The sequence below is a fragment of the Aotus nancymaae genome, unplaced genomic scaffold (genome assembly GCF_030222135.1).
Source record: "Aotus nancymaae isolate 86718 unplaced genomic scaffold, 86718_ANA_hifiasm-v0.15.2.pri h1tg000067l, whole genome shotgun sequence".
Taxonomy (NCBI): domain Eukaryota; kingdom Metazoa; phylum Chordata; class Mammalia; order Primates; family Aotidae; genus Aotus; species Aotus nancymaae.
In genome coordinates, this window is record NW_026988482.1 from 31,900,916 (window position 1) to 31,922,116 (window position 21,201).

The 21,201-nt window shown below is 38.9% G+C and overlaps 1 protein-coding gene across 1 annotated transcript in view; it reads right to left on the reverse strand.

Annotated features, from left to right (window-relative positions):
* The window catches only part of DNAH12 (dynein axonemal heavy chain 12), a 243,749-nt gene that overhangs the window by 94,884 nt on the left and 127,664 nt on the right, over positions 1–21,201 (reverse strand). Inside the window, exons 44-49 of the mRNA XM_064367223.1 lie at positions 9,107–9,268; positions 7,146–7,340; positions 2,503–2,636; positions 1,856–2,018; positions 1,072–1,152; positions 544–720 (exon numbers count right to left, since the gene is read on the reverse strand). Coding sequence (XP_064223293.1) covers positions 544–720; positions 1,072–1,152; positions 1,856–2,018; positions 2,503–2,636; positions 7,146–7,340; positions 9,107–9,268 — 912 coding nt within the window. The remainder of the gene's footprint in view (positions 1–543; positions 721–1,071; positions 1,153–1,855; positions 2,019–2,502; positions 2,637–7,145; positions 7,341–9,106; positions 9,269–21,201) is intronic.

Below are 21,201 nucleotides of genomic sequence, written 5' to 3' on the forward strand. Positions count from 1 at the left end.
TTCCCACTAGAATATCCTGAATGAAAATTATAAATAACATATAAAAAACAAAAATAGGCCAGGCATGGCAGCTTATGCCCGTAAACCCAGCACTTTGGGAGGCTAAGGTGGGAGAATCCCTTGAGCCCAGGAGTTTGAGACCAACCTGAGCAACAGAGGGTGACCCTGTCTCTACAAAAAAAAAGTTTAAAAAGATTAGCCAGGCATAGTGATGTGTGTCTGTGGTCCTAGCTGCGTAGGAGGATAATGCAGGCGGATCATTTGAGCCCAGGAGATGGAGGAGGCTGCAGTGAGCCATGATTGCACTATTGTACTCCAGCGGGTCAACAAAGTGAGACTCTGCCTCAAAAAAAAAAAAAAAAAAAAGCAAAAATATAAAACAACAATATATCAAAGGCAAACTGTTAAGTGGAAAGTTTCATTTGACTGTACAAAAACAAGATAATACCACCCACTGAAATAGAGCCGTATCTAATAAGCCAAATACCCATATTTAGTTTCCCTTGGTTGATGAAATACAAAGTAGCTAATTCAAATACTTACCTTAAGTGTATCCAGTGCAGACAGAGCTGCTTCCAAGGCTGGAATCGCCTCAGCTAGGTCACTTTCACACTCACTTTTCAGAGCTTGGGCTTCTTCGGCTTTCCCACTGGCTATCTCTTCATCCAGTTTCACAAATTGTCTTTTCGCTTCCACTTGTACAGACTCTATCTCAATAATCTAAAGAAGTGAAAGATAAAGATAAATAAAAATGCATCTCGAACACCCTATTGTTTTCTCAATTCTAGACTAAAGAATATTTGAAAATTAGGGAGTCTAACACCATTGTGAACGACAGAAGGCACCATAATAAAATGAGGAGAAATACAAATACATGCCAACTAATTTAGCAATGGTCTTCACAAATTCCTTTAAAAAAGGCAGAACCCACATTGGACCCAGTGAGACAGCCAGTCCATAGAAAAGAGTAAAGTCTCTGAAGTCTAGTGGCAAAAATTAACCCTTATTTTCAAGGCCAATTTTACATATTTCAATCGTCCTTTGACATCAAAAACATTCAGGATACTCTACCTGCATCATATTTGCATTTTCAATTTTAGCTTCCTCCAATTTGGGCTGTAATTCAACAAGCTCTATTTGCATTTCACCAACCTAAAGAGACAGTTTATAATATGATTAAGTTTCCACTGCTATAATTGCTATTGAAACCAAATGCAGAAAATAGAAATTTAAATATATCCATAAAAGTATTGGAGCAGAAAATCTTAACTTTTTCTTCTAGTTCTTTGCATAATAAACAAAACTATGAAAGTGTGGGCCAGTTTTCTTCACAAAAGACTTCAGTAGGAGAATGCAGTTGCCATGAAAGAAATGTAGACTGAAAACAAGCAGCATCTCAGATTATACCTGTTACACTATATGCATGACATATGATAAAAGATCAACCAACCTCCATTACTTATATTGAACTAACACTAATAAGTATTGCTAGCATTTGACTCATTCAAAAAACCACGAATCTCATATTTAACCAGTTTTACAATAAAAAGTGACGTATAGTTATATTCTCTTAAATGGTAAATAATTAATTAAAGATAAAACATGAGATATTTGAGTCTGTGTGGTCTGGCCAACTTACTGAACTTCTGTAAAACTTACTGTACTCATTTGTAAAATGAGGATCATAAAAGTGTCTACCTTACAGAGTTGTTATGAAGAATAACCGAAGGAATAGATGTGAAATGCATAACAAAGAGCCTGGCATATCATATATTCTCAATAAATTATAGCTTGTATGATTATTTCTTGCACTTGTCAATATATATTACCATTTTGAGCAGCTCATCACATTTACCTGAGACTCAGCAAAAGCTAATTTGTCAAGCCCATTCACGTATCGTTGTTTTGCTTCCATGACAGCTTGTCGCTTCTTTGTCAAAAGCTGTCGAAATGAGCCAATGAGTTCAAGATAAGAAGTAGCAGTAACATAGTTATGTCGTCCTAACTCATGCAAGAACCTAAAAGAGAGGTAGATAACATAGCTCACTGTAAGTTATGGATTTCACAAAAAAGGTAAATTCAACATACCATTAACGGACATCTAAGAATAAAGATTAAATTTTATACAGAAGACACTGAGTACTTGAACATTGTAAGACTCTAGAATCCTATATATTACCACATTCTAATTTCTTGTCTGTAAAATATCAACTAGTGGTGACATATTTAAAAGGCACAAATCAAGTGAGAGCCTGTATTTAAAAAAAATACAAATCAACAAATATATCTATAAAAGATGAACTGCGGCAAGAAAGAATCTGGCTATTTCATGTTTCATAAGCCGGGAGGATCCAACTTGGTAAGAGATCCAAGATATCACGTAAACCAGGTAAGTATAGTAGGAAAGGGGACTGCAAATAAGATAGCAAATACACGTGAACTAATTTGGAAATGAGCTTCGCAAATCCCTTCATTGTCATTTTAAAATTTACTAATATTAACCTTTCTGAAAGATCCATAATGGAGGTGTGAAAGTGTTTACAGATTGGAACTATCTCTTGTCGTTGAACCTCAGTAAGCTCCAGTGTTTCTAAGAATTTCACAGCTACACGTTCAAGAGCATCTTCAGGCCATGGCTAAAAATAAAGAAAAGAAAAACTCTTGAAATTTAAGATGAATAGTAGTCCCACTCCAACTCCATAAGTTAATGCATAATAAGTTACATGACTTCCTATGGGAGAATAATTTCGTGTTAAGAAAATTAAAACTTTAATGAAAGCAGAATTAGGGGGACTAAGGTCTCTGAAAGACCTAATATTCTTATATATTAAAATAAAAATAGGATAAGGTCGGGCGCGGTGGCTCACGCCTGTAATCCCAGCACTTTGGGAGGCCGAGGTGGGTGGATCACGAGGTCAAGAGATCGAGACCATCCTGGTCAACATGGTGAAACCCCATCTCTACTAAAAATACGAAAAATTAGCTGGGCACGGTGGCACGTGCCTGTTATCCCAGCTACTCAGGAGGCTGAGGCAGGAGAATTGCCTGAACCCAGGAGGTGGATGTTGCGGTGAGCCGAGATCGCGCCATTGCACTCCAGACTGGGTAACAAGAGCGAAACTCCATCTCAAAAAAAATAAAAATAAAAATAAAAAAATAAAATAAAAATAGGATAATATAAAGGAAGGATCGATGAAATTTTATGTATCAAAGATATATTACACTGCCTTCCCAACTCTTCCACTTGTATGTCTAGCAGACAACCCAAATTTATCATGCCAGTTGCCCACCCAGTATCTACTAGCCCCTTCTTTTTCAGGACTCCAATTTTATTCTAGATAGCAGTATACTCAGCTAAAAGACTAGATTTCCTAGACTCCCTTGGAATTCAGAATGGCCAATGACACATAAGCAGTTGTTGGGTGAGGATCTCAGGGAAGACTTTTTAGAGAGTTACACAGAGCTTAGATGTCCTTTTTGTGGCCTACTTTTGTTCTTCTACTTGTTGTTTGGAACACAGTTGTGAACAATGGCACTCCAGCAGCCACCTTCAGCCCTAAGTTACTTTGAGAATGGAAATCGCATGCTAAGGATAGCAAAGCAGAAATAACTTGGGATCCTCATGACTTTGTCAAGCCACAAAAGCCCCACTCTGCTTACCTTTAGATTTTTTTTCATATGACAGTTAAAAAACACTATGTATGGCCAGGCGCGGTGGCTCAAGCCTGTAATCCCAGCACTCTGGGAGGCTCAGGCAGGCAGATCACAAGGTCAAGAGATCGAGACTAACCTGGCCAACATGGTGAAACCCTGTATCTACTAAAAATACAAAAATTAGCTGGGTATGGTGGTGCATACCAGTAGTCTCAGCTATTTGGGAGGCTGAGGCAGGAGAATTGCTTGAACCCTGGAGGTGGAGATCGCAGTGAGCTGAGGTAGCGCCACTGCACTCCAGCCTGGTGACAGAGCAAGATTCTATCTCAAAAACAACAACAACAACAACAACAACAACAACAACAACAAAAACTCTGTATGTTTAGTTTGGGTTTCTGTTATTGGCAGACCATCACAATTTCTGCTATAATGTCCAAAGCTGATTTTTAAATTTTCTTCCCCACAGATTTGCTTCCTATCCAGTCCTCTACATTTTAGTGAAATGGTTCCTTCCCTAGCTTTCCTGGAATATGCCAAGCATGCTCCTACCTCTGGGCCTTTGGATGTACTCTTCCCTCTGACTAGAACCCTCTTCCCTCAGACCTCCATATGGTTCATGCTCTCACTTCCTTCATATCCAAACTCATATACTGACTTACCAGGAAGGCCTTCCAAGAGCAGTCTTTATAAAACAGCATTCCTTCCCTCATTACTCTGTCTTTCCTACTGAGTTTTCTTCACTTACCAATACCTGGCATATCATTAATCTTTATTTGCTCACTAGAGTATTTTCCAGGTTTCCTTCCATTTAGTTTCAATAAGATGCTTGTAATTTTTTTCCTTTGTAACAGACAATATACATTTTAAGACCAATTTATTTTGGTGTCTAGCCCTACATCCTAGTAAAATCCAAATGTTTTTGGTTCAAGTACTCCATTAGTCAAAAGTTTTAAGCACATACTGCCAGCGTATGGCATTTTTAAATTAATAGATTATTATACTTGTGTGATCCAATTGTACCAATATATATTTTAAATCTAAAAGGCTTTTAAAGATCGATTATTAAGATTAGCGTGTTACTGAATGGCAAGTAAGAAAAAAGAAGATTAGTGAAATTTTATAAAATGCCAGGTTAAATGTCATATAACTTACATATCATTAAAAAACATTACAGAGACTTATCTTTGTGTTCTGGGTGCTTCATTTTTAATCATCTTGCTAATAATCATACATATTTAATACTATGTGTAGCAGTTAGAATATTTATGACTAAAAAGGCAGAAACCCAGTCTCACTGTATCTTAAAAAAAAGAGGATGCATATTTTTATAGAGTAATACCCAGAAGCAGGGAATTTCCAGGGTTGCTTCATTTAGAACCTCAACCATATTATCAAATATTCACGTTCTTTCCGTCTTTTTGTTCCTTTTCTCAGTACACTTGATTTCATCCTTGGGCTTGTCCCATAATAGTGAAATGATGACTGCTGCAGCTATGGGCATCACAAAAAAGGTCCTTTTCCTACCATGTAACACCTTGTATAGTGAAAATACTTTTTTCCCCCAAAGCTCTCGAGCAGATTTTACCTCAGGACCCACTGGCAAGGAATGGGTCATACATGGGACCAGGTATCAAACAATCACTAGCAAGATAAATGAGAGCACCAATATTGACTTAGGGCCAGGCACAATGGCTCATGCCTGAATCCCAGCACTTTCGGAGGCCACGGTGGGAGACAAGCCAGAGCAACATAGAGAAACCCTGTCTCTATAAAAAATAAAATTAAAAATGAGCTGGGTGTGGTGGCATATACCTATAGTCCCGGCTACTCTGAAGGCTGAGGTAGGAGGATTGCTTGAGCCCAGGAGGTGGAGGTTACAATGAGCCATGATTGCACCAGTGCACAGAGATCCTGTCTCAATAAATAAATAGAGACAGAGAGAGAGAGAGAGAGGCAAGTGGTGGGGGAGAGAGAGAGATTGATAGAGAGAGAGAGAGAGAGAGAGAGAGACTGAGACCAAACATGATTCAATCCCTCTAATACATAGCTCCATGGAGGGTGATTTCCCAAACAAAACCAGAATGCAATTGATAATAAATAGGCGAAAGAGAATAAAATAAATTAGTATCAGAAACTAATTTTTTAAAAATATTATCCAGGGTCAATGGATAGTTTACACACTATTGGGCATAAAACAATTAAATAGAAGGTACCATGAACTACAGTTCTGAAAAGCATGAATACCAAATGCTTTTACACAAGCAGTGACAGTCTGTCTTAGGTGAGGCAGTGGCCTTCATCATTTGCTTCCAGCATGACTGAAATTGCTCCCCAATTGGTTTTCCTGTCTCTTGTTTTGCCCTACTCCAATTCACCCACCACACAGCTTCCAGCTGTTTTTTTTTCCCTAAATGCAGATTATTTAAAAATATGTTAATGCCACTGTAATGTCTCTGGTATAAAACCAAATTCCTAGGAATACCTTGCCAATCCCAATACCTTGCAAGGTTTTCCTAGGAATTTGGTTTTATACCAGAGACATCAACTGCTGCTGCCTTTAATGCCAGTCAGCTATACCAAACAATTTTCAGTGGGGTAGACGAGCCATTCTTTCCCCACCCTTCTCCTTTTCCACATACTATCCACTAATAACAGTTCATTTTATGTGTCAACTTGACTGGGCCATGAGGTTCCCAGATATTTGGTCAAACATGATTCTGGGTGTTTCAGTGAGGGTGTTTTTACACAACTTCAACATTTAAATCAATAAACTAGGTAAAGCAGACTGCCCGCCCTAATGTCAGAGAGCTGCATCCAATGGGCCTGTCCAACTTTGTTTAATCCAATGCAACAAAAATGCTGACCGTTCCCCAAATTCCGACTGTATGACTGCCTTCAAGCTGGGACATTGTTTTTTCCCCTCACTTCAGACTTGGACTGAATTGGCTCTTCCTGGCTCCTGAGCCTACTGGCCTTCAGACTAAAACTACGCCACTGGCTTTCCTGGGTTTCCAGCTGCCAACTGCAGATCTTGGGACTTTTTAGGCTTCATAATCATATGAGCCAATTCCTCATAATAAATTTATTTACATATAAATTTCCTATTGATTCCTAATACACTCTCCCTCTATGTAACTAATTCATCTTCATGATTCAGAAATTCACTGTCTTCATATGTATATCCTTTGCACACCAACATTATGGCTCTCTTATATGATCATGATTGCTGGCTGCTTTTTCTGTCTTCCAGTATACAGTGTAAGCTCCTTGTGAGGACCATGCAGTCTTAGCAGTCTCTGGTGCCAAACATTATGCCTGTCATTACAGTAAGTGATCAAGAAACACTTGCTGAATGTATATTAATAAAGTTTTTCAACTATTTCAGTAAAATACTTTTTTTAAAAAATCACTTGTTCATAAAGAATAAATCATTTCAGTAAAATTCCAAAGGAGTTAGTTGCCTCCCCTTCCAACCAAGAAAAATTACAAACCTGAAACCAATCAATGGTACAGCAGTTGATGAGGGATGGAAACTGTCTCAACCGATTTCGAAAGGCATCTCCAATGGGGCTAAAGGCCACCACGACATGAAGATTATCTTTGCAGCGATTCACAAAGAAAGCAAACAGGGCTAAGGGACTGAGTTCATCATGTTTATTGCCAGCTTGAGCTACTGGGCGAACACCCTAGGGAATATCAGAAAATAAAAACCTTGTACATAAAAGTAGATAAGCTGGTAATGAGATTAGTGGATATTAGAATATGAAGTTTTATTGCTCCCTATAAATATCTGTGAAATTTTGGTTTTATATCAATAGAATGGCTTTGACATAGTTTGTAGTTAGAAAACCTCTTGCAACTCCAAAATTCTGTAATTTAAAAACAAGTATCTGCCAAGAATTTACCTTATAAAGAAAATCATAAAAGTTTGCCAAGATGTGTATGTAGGGAAATATAAATTAACATTGTTTTTAAGAGAAAAAAATGTATACAGCTGAAGTATCAATCAGTAAGGAACTGGTTATAAATGTAAAACATCCACATATTAGCATTTTATGCAACTGTTAAAAATAATAAAGTGGTATCTCATGCCTGGAATCCCAGCTACTTGGGAGGCTGACGTAAGAGGATCACTTGAGCCCAGGAGTTCAAAGTTGCGGTGAGCTATGATTGCATCACTGCACTCCAGCCTGGGTGACAGAGCAGTGAGACTTTCTCTAGTAAAAACAAACAAAACAAAAATAAAAAAACACAAAAACAAAACACATACACAGTGTATTTTGTGCTACAGGAAGATAAAATAACTAAAAAACAGTTTTGCAACAGTATGTAGAATATGATCCCGTTTAAAAAATATAGATGTATATAAAGTGGCAAATATAAAACAGAAATAGTGAAGCAATGGAAAAGTTTAACAGTAAAGTGATGGGAAGAAAAGATAGATAATAGCTAAAGCAGCAGGAAAATCTGGCAAAGTTTAGGAAATTCCATTTCCCAAAGGTGACTATTCCTTGGATGGGCATACGGAGGATGTATTTCTCATATAAATCAGAATACTACTACTACTAATTTGCAGCCTTGGTTACATCTCTGACATACCCCAGATAAAAGCAAAGAACATGAGTTTTTCCCCCACCTCTTTTCTCCTTCCACACTCCAGACCATGAACTGGTAATGCACCATTTACTGAGAGCTGTGTAAGTGCCTAATACTACGTAAGTGCTTTATTTTGTTTGATTCTCAGACCTCACAACAACCCCATGTAGGAAGAACTCTTATCTGTGTTGCCATTTCATGGAAGAGAAAGCAGAGTACTTGAAAGTGTGAGTCCATTTCACTCCAGGTTTTATGGCTGCAGGTTGAGAATTAAATATCCAGGTATGAGTGATATATTTTGTGGGTAAAATGATATATAAAAGTGGGTATGGTAATGAGAAAGCGTGACATTACTTTCATCTTACAAATGAAGGTTCAAGTATGTGACCGTAGTGGACACTTCACAATGGTATTTTTTGTCAAACCACAAACAAGACTTTCAGATGTATCAGAACCATAAGATAGTTTTATTAAAACTTTTGAAAAACGTACTAACCAGTGGTAAACCATAAAGACTAATAAAGTAGTATTAAAAGCGTGTTTTCTTACCTCAACATAACTTTAAGAGATGATTTAAAAATTTCTAATCACTCATAAAACATGCTAAATAACATTAAACAGATGAAACAAACTGCCATTATTATGAAGATAGGAGTTATAAAATAAAAATTATGCCTTATAACTATAGTAGAAGCAATTTAAAATTCACCAAATGATGACGTATTAAACTAATATACTTTAAATTTTTAATTACCAAAATCATATGTACAAACTATATTTATCCTCAAGAGTAGATTAGAGGTTTCAAGAAATAAAGTTTCTGTGCTAGGAGCAGCACTTCCCCAAAAGCACTTACCTCCATCACTTCTTGTTTCTCATCTGCTGCAAAAATGTTAGGCACTTCTCCTGTATTGAGCACACTGTCAATATCCTCTAGAAAAGCTTCCTCTTTAATCTGAGTGTCTGTGATGAGAAAGACGGTCTTCTGGCCCTTCATGCCCACATTCCTTAACAGACCCTTAAAATAAAAATGTACTTATAAACAGCATACGGTAGACACCTGTTGGTTTTGATTTCCTTCACTTTCCCCTTCTTTTGATAACACCACTTTGTTTTTAGGGTGGTACCTCTCCCCACTTCTAGTGTGGCTGTCAATCAGGGCCTCCATTGCTTCCATCCCCTAGGTGGGAGATCCAAACTGGTCAGTTTCCCCAAACCCCTAGACATAATCACTGATTCAGAGGAAGGCATATGATTTAAGCAGGGCCCAGTCACAGTCTTGCTTCAGGGACTGAGATGGACTTGAAACAGAAAGAGTCCTGGCTGTTCTGAGATGGAATATACAAAGGCCAGTAATCTAAATTACTTGGAGCTCACTGCCTCATGGAATGAGCCTGCTGGAGAAGGAAGCCAAAAGGGGCAGAATTGTGTCAGGAGATAGAAAGAGTAATTACTAGGGACGTAATTTGAGATCCTAAATACAGCTATGTCAAAAGCCTATCTACCTCTAGACACTTCAGTGTAGACAGGCTAGGGTTTTTTGTGGAGGGGTCAACTGCCACCCAAATTCCTAATATAAGATATGGGCTCAGTAGTGTGCTGAAGTTGACTTGTATAGGCTTGTTAGAACTGACTGTTAAAATTTCAGGAACTTGTCAGAAGTTTGTAAAACATAGCCAGTATTTAAAAATTGAATTATATAAACTTACAATTATATAAAAATGTAGTTATATTTAAAAGGGAGGTATATGCTTAAATTTCATCATGTCCTATTTTACTACATTATTAGTATCTATGCTCTGGAAAGTTTTTCAATCTATTTTAGCAATACAGTTAAATCCCATGTAATCGTGTTCTACACACATCTCTTTTCAATTCCGTTCTCAGTGACATCATGTTGGGAGCTTCAAATTAGCCATGGTAGAAGTTTTTACATCATGGAAATTGGAAAATCTACCACCAGAGGCTCCCTCTCACCCCAGTCCTGGAAATCTGGTTTTTAAACATTCATCAGCATACAGACTGGCTATAGCTCACAGTGAAAATAGCATTACAACTTCTGTAAGTTATTTTTAAAAACAACCTTCTCAATTGTAAAACCATATATTTTAAATCATTAAATATTAATATTTTAACTCCCTAAAATAAATGGTGGATTTTTATATTGTACACAACTATGTCCTTTTTCCATTAAAGCCAACTTCCAATATCAAGACTGTTTTATTCTTAGAAATAATTTTCTGTCATCAAAACTAGGGAGTCTAGTTTTTAAAGCACTATTGTATCAAAACATGTCAGGCCTGTAATTATTAATATTATATCAAAACAAATATTAGGTTGGATGCAGTGGCTCACCCCTGTAATCTGGCCACTTTGGAAGGCTGAGGCAGGAGGATTAATTGAGCCCAGGAGATTGAGAGCAGCCTGGGCAACATAATGAGATCCTATCTCTGAAAAAAAAAAAAAGAAAAAAAAAAAAAAAAAAAAAAGCCAGGCATGGTGGTACAGGCCTGTAGTCCCACAGGCAGCTACTAGGGAGGCTGAGGTGGGAGGACTGCTTGAGCCTGGGAGGTTGAGGCTGCAGTGAGCTATGATGATCACAGGGTGACAAAGTGAGACACCTCTCCAAAAAATATTTTTTTTTAATTTTAATTTAAAATAAACTTTACAATACAATATAAACAAACATATTTAACTTATTGTCATGAGTCTTATTTTAATTTTTTTTTTTTTTTTTTGAGACAGAGTCTTGCTCTGTCACCAGGCTGGAGTGCAGTGGCATGATCTCGGCTCACTGCAACCTCTGCCTCCTGGGTTCTAGCGATTCTCCTGCCTCAGCCTTCCAAGTAGCTGGGATTACAGATGCATTCCACTACAAGCTATTCTCCTGCCTCAGCCTCTGGAGTGGCTGGGATTACAGGTGCGTTCCACCATGCTCAGCTAATGTTTCTATTTTTAGTAGAGACAGGGTTTCGCCATGTTGGCCAGGCTGGTCTTGGACTCCTCACCTCAGGTGATCCACTTGCTTCAGCCTTCCCAATGTTCTGTTATTAGAGGCATGAGCCACCGTATATGGCCACATCATTGTATTTGTTATGTTGTAACATACAACGTATAAAACTGTTTCCAAGTAGGAAAACAGAATTAACATTTAAGAATATTGGCAAGGTACAATGGCTCATGCTTGTAATCCCAGCACTTTGGGAGGCCAAGGCGGGTGGATCACTTGAGGTAGAGTTCAAGACCAATTTGGCCAATGTGGTGAAACCCGTCTTTACTAAAAATACAGAAAAAAATTAGCCAGCCATGGTTGTGGGCACCTATAATTCCAGCTACTAGGGAGGTTGAGGCAGGAGAATCACTTGAATTCAGCAGGTGAAGTTTGCACTGAGCCAAGATTGTGCCATTGCACTCCAGCCTGGGCAACAGAGTGAGACTCTGTCTCAAAAAATATATATATTAATTATATGTCAGTAATATTATGAAAATCCTTACATACATTACATAATTTAACCATAACGACCTAGGAAATAAGTGGTATTATCCAAGTTTTACAAATGAAGAATCTAGAAAGTGATATCAGCAAGATAATGGTCTAGGAAGCTCTAGACCCTTGCTCTCCCCTGAAGACACTGAATTAGCAATATACAGTTACCTTTGTGAGAACTTTAGAAACTAGTTAAGTTGCTGCAGCACCCAGAAAAGAGCACAAACAAGAGAAGGGACTGTTCCCAGAAAGGTAAGACAATACCTCACATTTTTCTCACTCTAGCCCCTCCCCCAACAGGGCATAGTGTGAGGAGATCCAGACAATACCATCCAAGTCCTGGCTCCTTGCTTGGGACAGAAGGAATATAGTTGAACTTGAGCCCAGCATACTGGCTTGTGTGAGGGCTGTTTCACCTGCCTTTGAGTGCTGACAGGAGCCTATTTTGGATACCAGGTTGGAGGCCACTGAAACAGAGGTGAGTTCCCTGGTGGGTTAGAGCAGCAGAGGCTGCAGTTCTATAGGCAGGCACCAGAGGGAGGAAGAGATCAAGGGCAGAGGAATACAACTGAGTCAGTAACTGAAACCTCCTGAGAAGAAACAGGAAATTAAGACAATCAAAAGCTCTCATACATGCTACAATAAAAGCACACATACAACCTCAAAGAAGACACGTCCCATAAAAGGTCTGAAAGGTCCCAGAACCTCTACATTAATTGGTGAAGGTCTTTCCTGCATGAGGCAAGTCATAATGATTGGGAGAGGTAGCTGTATTTCAAATCGTCAACTTTTAACAAAGATCACAAGGGATGCAAAGAAATAACTGTGGCCCAATGCAAGAAACAAAATAAACTCCAGAAACCAACCATAAGGAAAGGCAGATCTATGAACTGACTAACAAAAAATTTAAAATAACTACCTTAAAGATGCTCAATGAGCTGAAAGGAACACAGAGCTAAATCAGGAAAACGATGCATGAACAAAATGAGAATTAGCAAAGATACAGAAACTATAAAATAGAAATAGAAATTCTGGACCTGAAATATACAACTGAACTAAAACATTCTCTAGAGGGGTTCAACATTAGACTTGATCAGGTAGAATCAAAAGTCAACTAACTTGAAAACAAGTCATTGGAAATCACTGGGTTAATGGACCAAAACCAAACCAAACAAAAACAATAAAGAAAGGTGAAGCAAGCCTAAGGGATTTATGGTTGGTACACCATCAAGTAGACCAATATATGCATTATGGAAATCCCAGAATGATAAAAGAGAGAGAAGGAGAGGACAGAGAGCTTGTTTCAAGAAATAATGGCTGAAAATTTCCCAAATCTGAGGAAAGAAGTGGACATAAAAATTCCATTTTATGGAAGATCAACGAATTCCAACTAGGATGATGTCAAAGAGATCCACATTGAGAAACATTATAATCAAACTTTCAAAAGTCAAATACAAAGAGAAAATCTTGAAAGCAGCCAGAGAAAAGCAACTTGTCATCTACCAAGGGCACTACCTTAGGATTATCAGTGAATTTCTCAGCAGAAATTTTACAGACCAGAAGGAAGTGGGGTGATAAGTGTAGAAAGAAAAAAACCTGCCAACCAAGGACACTGCATCTGGTAGAACTGCCCTACAAAAATGAAGGTAAAATTAAGACCTTTCCAGATAAACAAACACTGAGGGAGCCATCATCACTAGATCTGCCCTACAAGATATGCTAAGGGAGCCCTTCAAGTTGAAACAAAAGAACCTATAATGTAACATGCAGCCATACAAAAGTATAAAGTTCTCCAGTAAAAGTAAACATGTGGACAGATAGAGAATCCTGTATTACTGTAATTTTGGTGCATAAATCTACTTTTAATTCTGAAAGACAAAAACATGCCTTATAAATGTACATTAATTAGTACATAATATATAAAGATACAATTTGTGAAATCCAGAATGAAAAATGGGGAAGGGGTGGAGCTATAAAGGAGTAACATTTTTGTATGCAGTTAAAGTTAGGTTGTTAGCAGTTTAAAATAAATTGCTGTAACTTCAGGTTGTTTTATGTAATAGGAATGGTAATCACAAAGAAAATGTAGAATATAAACAAAAGGAAATGAGAAGGGAATAAAGAACGCCCCTACAAATAAAAATTATCAAAACATAAAAGGCGGCAGTAAAAGAAGAAATGAGGAACAAAGAAGCTGCAAGACACACAGCAAACAAATCTCAAAATGGCAATAATAAATCCTTCCCTGTAATTACATTCAACGTAAATCGATTAAATTCCTTAATCAAAAGACATAGAGTGGCCAAACAATTTTTTAAAAAAGATACATTAACATGCTGCCTACAAGAGACTCATTTTAAATCCAAGGAAATATATAGGCAAAAGAATGGAAAAAGATATTCCAAGTAAACGGTAACTAAAAGAGAGCAGGAGCAATTGTCGAAGATGGCCGGTTAGGAGGAACTCGAGATTGCAGCTCCAAGAGAAAGCGCAGAGGGTGAGTGGACGCTGCATTTCCAGATGGATTTTTACTGCCCACAGACCAGGAGATTCACAGGCGGAGGAGCCCCATGGGTCGCCAGCGCCGCTGGTTTGAACAGCGCGGCCGCTTGGCCTGCACCCTGGGGCAGCGGCTCCCTGTACAGAGTGAGAGAGACTGAGTCCCCTCTAAGCCAGCAAGGGGAGCTGAAACGGGGAGCCAGGCCAGCGCCACGAATCTCAGAGCCACGGCTTCAGCCGACGCAGCAGCTCCGGAGGCAGAGCAGATGAGACGGTGTCCCCTCTTAGCCAGCAAGGGGAGCTGAAACAGGGAGTCAAGCCAGGAGATTCCCAGGCAAAAAAAGCACCACTGCAAACACAACTGAACCCGGGACGGTCCAGCTCTGTGGAGGATAGGCGTCCTCCATTACAGAGGCACCATGCAGTTCCCAGGGCAATCTACCAAGGCAACCCACTACTACAGAGACTCCGTCACTACAGGGGCGGGCCAACATAGCGGAAGCAGTTCTAACTACACGCATATAAACAGGACTGCAGGGAAGTTCACACGGAAGCTGGGTGGAGCCCACAGCAGCTCAGTGAAGCCTCTGCAGGCTGAGTGTGACTAGGCTGCCACCTTGTGGGCAGGGAAAACAGCAACCGCACAGCGGAAAATCATAAAGCCCTAACTGCCTGGGACAGAACACCTGGGGGGATGAAAAGGGGGTTTATGAGTTCTGCTGCTACAGACTTAAAATTACCAAAATCAGAAAGACAGCAACTACAAAGTTGACAGGTGGATAAATTCACAAAGATGGGAAGAAACCAGCGCAAAAAGGATGAAAATACCCGAAACCAGAACACTTCTCCTCCTACAAGGGATCACAACTCCTCACCAGCAAGGGAACAAGACTGGATGGAGAATGAGTGTGATGAAATGACAGAATCAGCTTTCAGAAAGTGGATAATAAGAAACTTCCGTGAGCTAAAAGAACATGTTCTAACCCAATGCAAAGAAACTAAGAACCTTGAAAAAAGACTTGGCGAAATGCTAACGAGAATGGACAACTTAGAGAGGAATATGAGCGAATTGATGGAGCTGAAAAACACAACACGAGAACTTCATGAAGCATGCACAAGTTTCAACAGCCGAATTGACCAAGCAGAAGAAAGGATATCAGAGGTCGAAGATCAACTCAATGAAATAAAACAAGAAGGCAAGATTAGAGAAAACAGGGTAAAAAGGAATGAACAAAATCAACAAGAAATATGGGACTATGTGAAAAGACCTAATCTACGTTTGATAGGTGTACCTGAATGTGACAAAGAGAATGCATCCAAGCTGGAAAATACTCTTCAGGATATTATCCAGGAAAACTTTCCCAACCTAGCAAGGCAGGCCAATATTCAAGTCCAGGAAATACAGAGAACACCACAAAGATATTCCTCTAGAAGAGCAACCCCAAGGCACATAATCATCAGATTCACCAGGGTTGAAATGAAGGAGAAAATACTAAGTGCAGCCAGAGAGAAAGGTCGGGTTACCCACAAAGGGAAGCCCATCAGACTCACAGCAGATCTCTCAGCAGAAACCCTACAGGCCAGAAGAGAGTGGGAGCTGATATTCAACATCCTTAAGGAAAAGAACTTTCAACCCAGAATTTCATATCCAGCCAAACTAAGCTTCATAAGTGAAGGAAAAATAAAATCCTTTGTGAACAAGCAAGTACTCACAGATTTCATCACCACGAGACCAGCTTTACAAGAGCTCCTGAAGGAGGCACTACACATAGAAAAAAACAACGAGCACCAGCCACTCCAAAAACACACGAAATGGTAAAGAGCATCAACACAATGAAGAATCTGCATCAACCAAAGGGCAAAACAGCCAGCTAGCATCAAAATGATAGGATCAAATTCACACATAACAATATTAACCCTAAATGTAAATGGACTAAATGCCCCAATCAAAAGACACAGACTGGCAAATTGGATAAAAACCCAAAACCCATCGGTGTGCTGTATCCAGGAAACCCATCTCACATGCAAGGATACACAAAGGCTCAAAATAAAGGGATGGAGGAAGATTTACCAAGCAAATGGAGAGCAAAAAAAAGCAGGAGTTGCAATTCTCATCTCTGATAAAATAGACTTTAAAGCAACAAAGATCAAAAGAGACAAAGAAGGACATTACATAATGGTAAAAGGATCAATGCAACGAGAAGAGCTAATGATCCTAAATATATATGCACCTAATACAGGAGCACCCAGATACATAAGGCAAGTTCTTAAAGACTTACAAAGAGACTTAGACTCCCACACAATAATAGTGGGAGACTTCAACACACCATTGTCAATATTAGACAGATCAACGAGACAGAAAATTAACAAGGATATCCAGGACTTGAACTCAGGCCTGGAACAAGCAAACCTAATAGACATTTACAGAACTCTCCACCCCAAATCCACAGAATATACATTCTTCTCAGCACCACATCACACCTACTCTAAAATTGACCACATAATTGGAAGTAAATCACTCCTCAGCAAATGCAAAAGAATGGAAACCATAACAAACAGTCTCTCAGACCACAGTGCAATCAAGTTAGAACTCAGAATTCAGAAACCAACCCAGAACCGCACAGCTTCATGGAAAATGAACAACTTTCTCCTGAATGTTGACTGGATAAACAATGAAATGAAGGCAGAAATAAAGATGTTCTTCGAAACCAACAAGAACGAAGACAACACATACCAGAATCTCTGGGACACATTTAAAGCAGTCTCTAGAGGAAAATATATAGCAATAAGTGCCCACATGAGAAGAAAGGAGAGATCTAAAATTGACACCCTATCGTCAAAATTGAAAGAGCTAGAGGAGCAAGATCAAAAAAACTCAAAACCTAGCAGAAGACAAGAAATAACTAAGATCAAAGCAGAATTGAAGGAGATAGAGACACGAAAAACCCTACCAAAAAAAATCAATAAATCCAGGAGCTGGTTTTTTGAAAAGATCAACAAAATAGACCACTAGCCAGATTAATAAAAAAGAAAAGAGAGTATAACCAAATAGATGCAGTAAAAAATTATAAAGGGGATATCACCACAGATGCCACAGAAATTCAATCCATCATCAGAGATTATTACAAACAACTCTATGCACATAAACTAGAAAACCTGGAGGAAATGGATAAATTCCTGGACAGTTGCCTCCTCCCAAGCCTAAACCAGGAAGAAGTTGAAACCCCGAATAGACCAATAACAAGGTCTGAAGTTGAGGCAGCAATTAAGAGCCTACTACCCAAAAAAAGCCCAGGTCCAGATGGGTTCACAGCCGAATTCTACCAGACATACAAAGAGGAACTGGTACCATTCCTACTGAAACTATTCCAAATAATCCAAAAAGAGGGAATCCTTCCCAAATCATTTTATGAGACCAACATCATCCTAATACCAAAACCCGGCAGAGACTCAACAAGAAAAGAAAACTACAGGCTAATATCCATGATGAACATAGATGCAAAAATCTTCAATAAAATACTGGCAAGCCGATTACAACAGCACATCAAAAAGCTTATCCACCATGATCAAGTAGGATTCATCCCGGGGATGCAAGAATGGTTCAATATACGCAAGTCTATAAATGTAATTCACCACATAAACAGAACCAAAGACAAAAACCACATGATTATCTCAATTGATGCAGAGAAGGCCTTCGACAAAATTCAACAGCCCTTTATGCTAAAAACTCTCAATAAACTAGGTATCGACGGAACGTATCTCAAAATAATAAAAGCTATCTATGACAAACCGACAGCCAATATCATACTGAATGGGCAAAAACTGGAAGCATTCCCTTTGAAATCTGGCACTAGACAAGGATGCCCTCTCTCACCACTCCTATTCAGTATAGTACTGGAAGTTCTACCCAGAGCAATCAGGCAAGAAAAAGAAATAAAGGGTATTCAATTAGGAAAGGAGGAAGTCAAATTGTCTCTATTTGCAGACCACATGATTGTATATCTAGAAGACCCCATCATCTCAGCCCAAAATCTCCTGAAACTGATAAGCAACTTCAGCAAAGTCTCAGGATACAAAATCAATGTGCAAAAATCACAAGCATTCCTATACACCAATAACAGACTTAAAGAGAGCCAAATCAAGAACGAACTGCCATTCACAATTGCTACAAAGAGAATAAAATACCTAGGAATACAACTAACAAGGAACGTAAAGGACCTCTTCAAGGAGAACTACAAACCACTGCTCAACGAAATAAGAGAGGACACAAACAGATGGAGAAACATTCCATGTTCATAGTTAGGAAGAATTAATATCGTGAAAATGGCCATACTGCCCAAAGTAATTTACAGATTCAACGCTATCCCCATCAAGTTACCAATGACCTTCTTCACAGAACTGGAAAAAACCACCTGAAACTTCATATGGAACCAAAAGAGAGCCCGCATAGCCAAGTCAATTTTAAGCAAAAAGAACAAAGCGGGAGACATCACACTACTGGACATCAAACTATACTACAAGGCTACAGTAATCAAAACAGCATGGTACTGGTACCAAAACAGAGATATAGACCAATGGAACAGAACAGAGGCGCCGGAGGCGACACAACATAACTACAACCATCCGATCTTTGACAAACCTGATAAAAACAAGCAATGGGGAAAGGATTCCCTGTTCAATAAGTGGTGTTGGGAAAACTGGCTAGCCACATGCAGAAAGCAGAAACTGGATCCCTTCCTGACACCTTACACTAAAATTGACTCCAGATGGATTAAAGACTTAAACATAAGACCCAACACCATAAAAACCCTAGAAGGAAACCTAGGCAAAACCATTCAGGACATAGGCATAGGCAAGGACTTTATGACCAAAACACCAAAAGCATTGGCAACAAAAGCCAAAATAGACAAATGGGACCTAATCAAACTCCACAGCTTCTGCACGGTGAAAGAAACAGTCAATAGAGTGAATCGGCAACCAACAGAATGGGAAAAAATTTTTGCAGCCTACCTGTCTGACAAAGGGCTGATATCCAGAATTTACAACAAACTAAAACAGATTTACAAGAAAAAAACAAACAAGCCCATTCAAAAATGGGCGAAGGATATGAACAGATACTTTACAAAAGAAGACATACATGAGGCCAACAAGCATATGAAAAAATGCTCATCATCATTGGTCATTAGAGAAATGCAAATCAAAACTACATTGAGATTCCATCTCACGCCAGTTAGAGTGGCGATCGTTAAAAAATCTGGAGACAACAGATGCTGGAGAGGTTGTGGAGAAATAGGAACACTTTTACACTGTTGGTGGGAGTGTAAATTAGTTCAACCATTGTGGAAGACAGTGTGGCGATTCCTCAAGGACCTAGAAATAGAAATTCCATTTGACCCAGCAATCCCATTACTGGGTATATATCCAAAGGATTATAAATCATTCTACTATAAGGACACATGCACACGAATGTTCATTGCAGCACAGTTTACAATAGCAAAGACCTGGAACCAACCCAAATGCCCATCAATGATAGACTGGACAGGGAAAATGTGGCACATATACACCATGGAATATTATGCAGCCATCAAAAACACATGGACACAGGGAGGGGAGCACTATACACTGGGGTCTGTTGGAGGGGAGTGGGGGGGGGGAGTTGGGGAGAGATAGCATGGGGAGAAATGCCAGATATAGGTGAAGAGGAGGAAGGCAGCAAATCACACTGCCACGTATGCACCTATGCAACAACCCTGCATGTTTTTCACATGTACCCCAAAACCTAAAATGCAATAAAAAAACAAAAAAGAGAGAGCAGGAATAGCTATACTAATATCAGACAAAATAGACATTAAGTCAAAAACAACCACAAGATAAGAAAAATATTATATAATGATAAAAGGGTCAATTCACTGGGAAGATATAACAATTACAGTTGACCCTTGAACAATACAGGTTTGAACTATGTGGGTCCACTTACATGTAGATTTTCTCCACCTCTGCCACTCAAGACAACAAGACCAACTCACTCCCCTTCTTTCTTTTCATCCTCAGCCTACCCAACATGAAGATCATGAGGATGAAGACCTTTGTGATGATCCACTTCTGCTTAATGAATAGTCAATATATTTTTATTCCTTAGGAATTTTTAAGTAACATTTTCTTTTATCTGACTTACTTTATTATAAGAATACACACAAAATACATATTAATCAATGATTTATGTTGTCAGTAAGGCTTCTGGTCAACAGTAGGCTATTACTAGTTATGTTGTGGGGAAGTCAAAAGTTATATGTGGGCCAAGCACGGTGGCTCATGCCTGTATTCTCAGCACTCTGGGAAGCCAAGGAAAGAGGATCACTTGAGTTCAGAGGTTCAAGACCAGACTGGCCAAATGGTGAAACCCCATCTCTATAAAAAAATACAAAAATTAGCTGGGGGTGGTAGCATGCACCTGTAATCCCAGCTACTCAGGAGGCTGAGGCATGAGAATCACTTGATCTTGGGAGGTGGAGGTTGCAGTGAGCTGGTATCGTGGCACTATACTCCAGCCTGGGGCAGAGGGAGATTCTATCTTAAAAAAAAAAAAGTTACATGTGAATTTTCATCTGTGTTGGGGGCTGGTGTTGTTTAAGGGTCAACCATATAAATATTTATGCACCAAACCACAGACACCCTAAATACATGAAGCAAACTTTGAGAGAGTTGAAAGAAGAAATGTACAGCAACAAATATAGTAGATCTCCCCTTATCTATCAGGGATACATTCCAAGACCCCCAGTGGATGCCTGAAACAACAGATAGTACTGAATCCTTTATATGCTATGTTTTTTCTATACATGCCTCTAAGTTTAATTCATAAATTAACAGCAAGACATTAACAACAACCAATAATAAATAAAACAATTATAACAATATACTGTAATAAAAGTTATGTGAATGTGGTCCCTTCCACTCTCAAAATATCT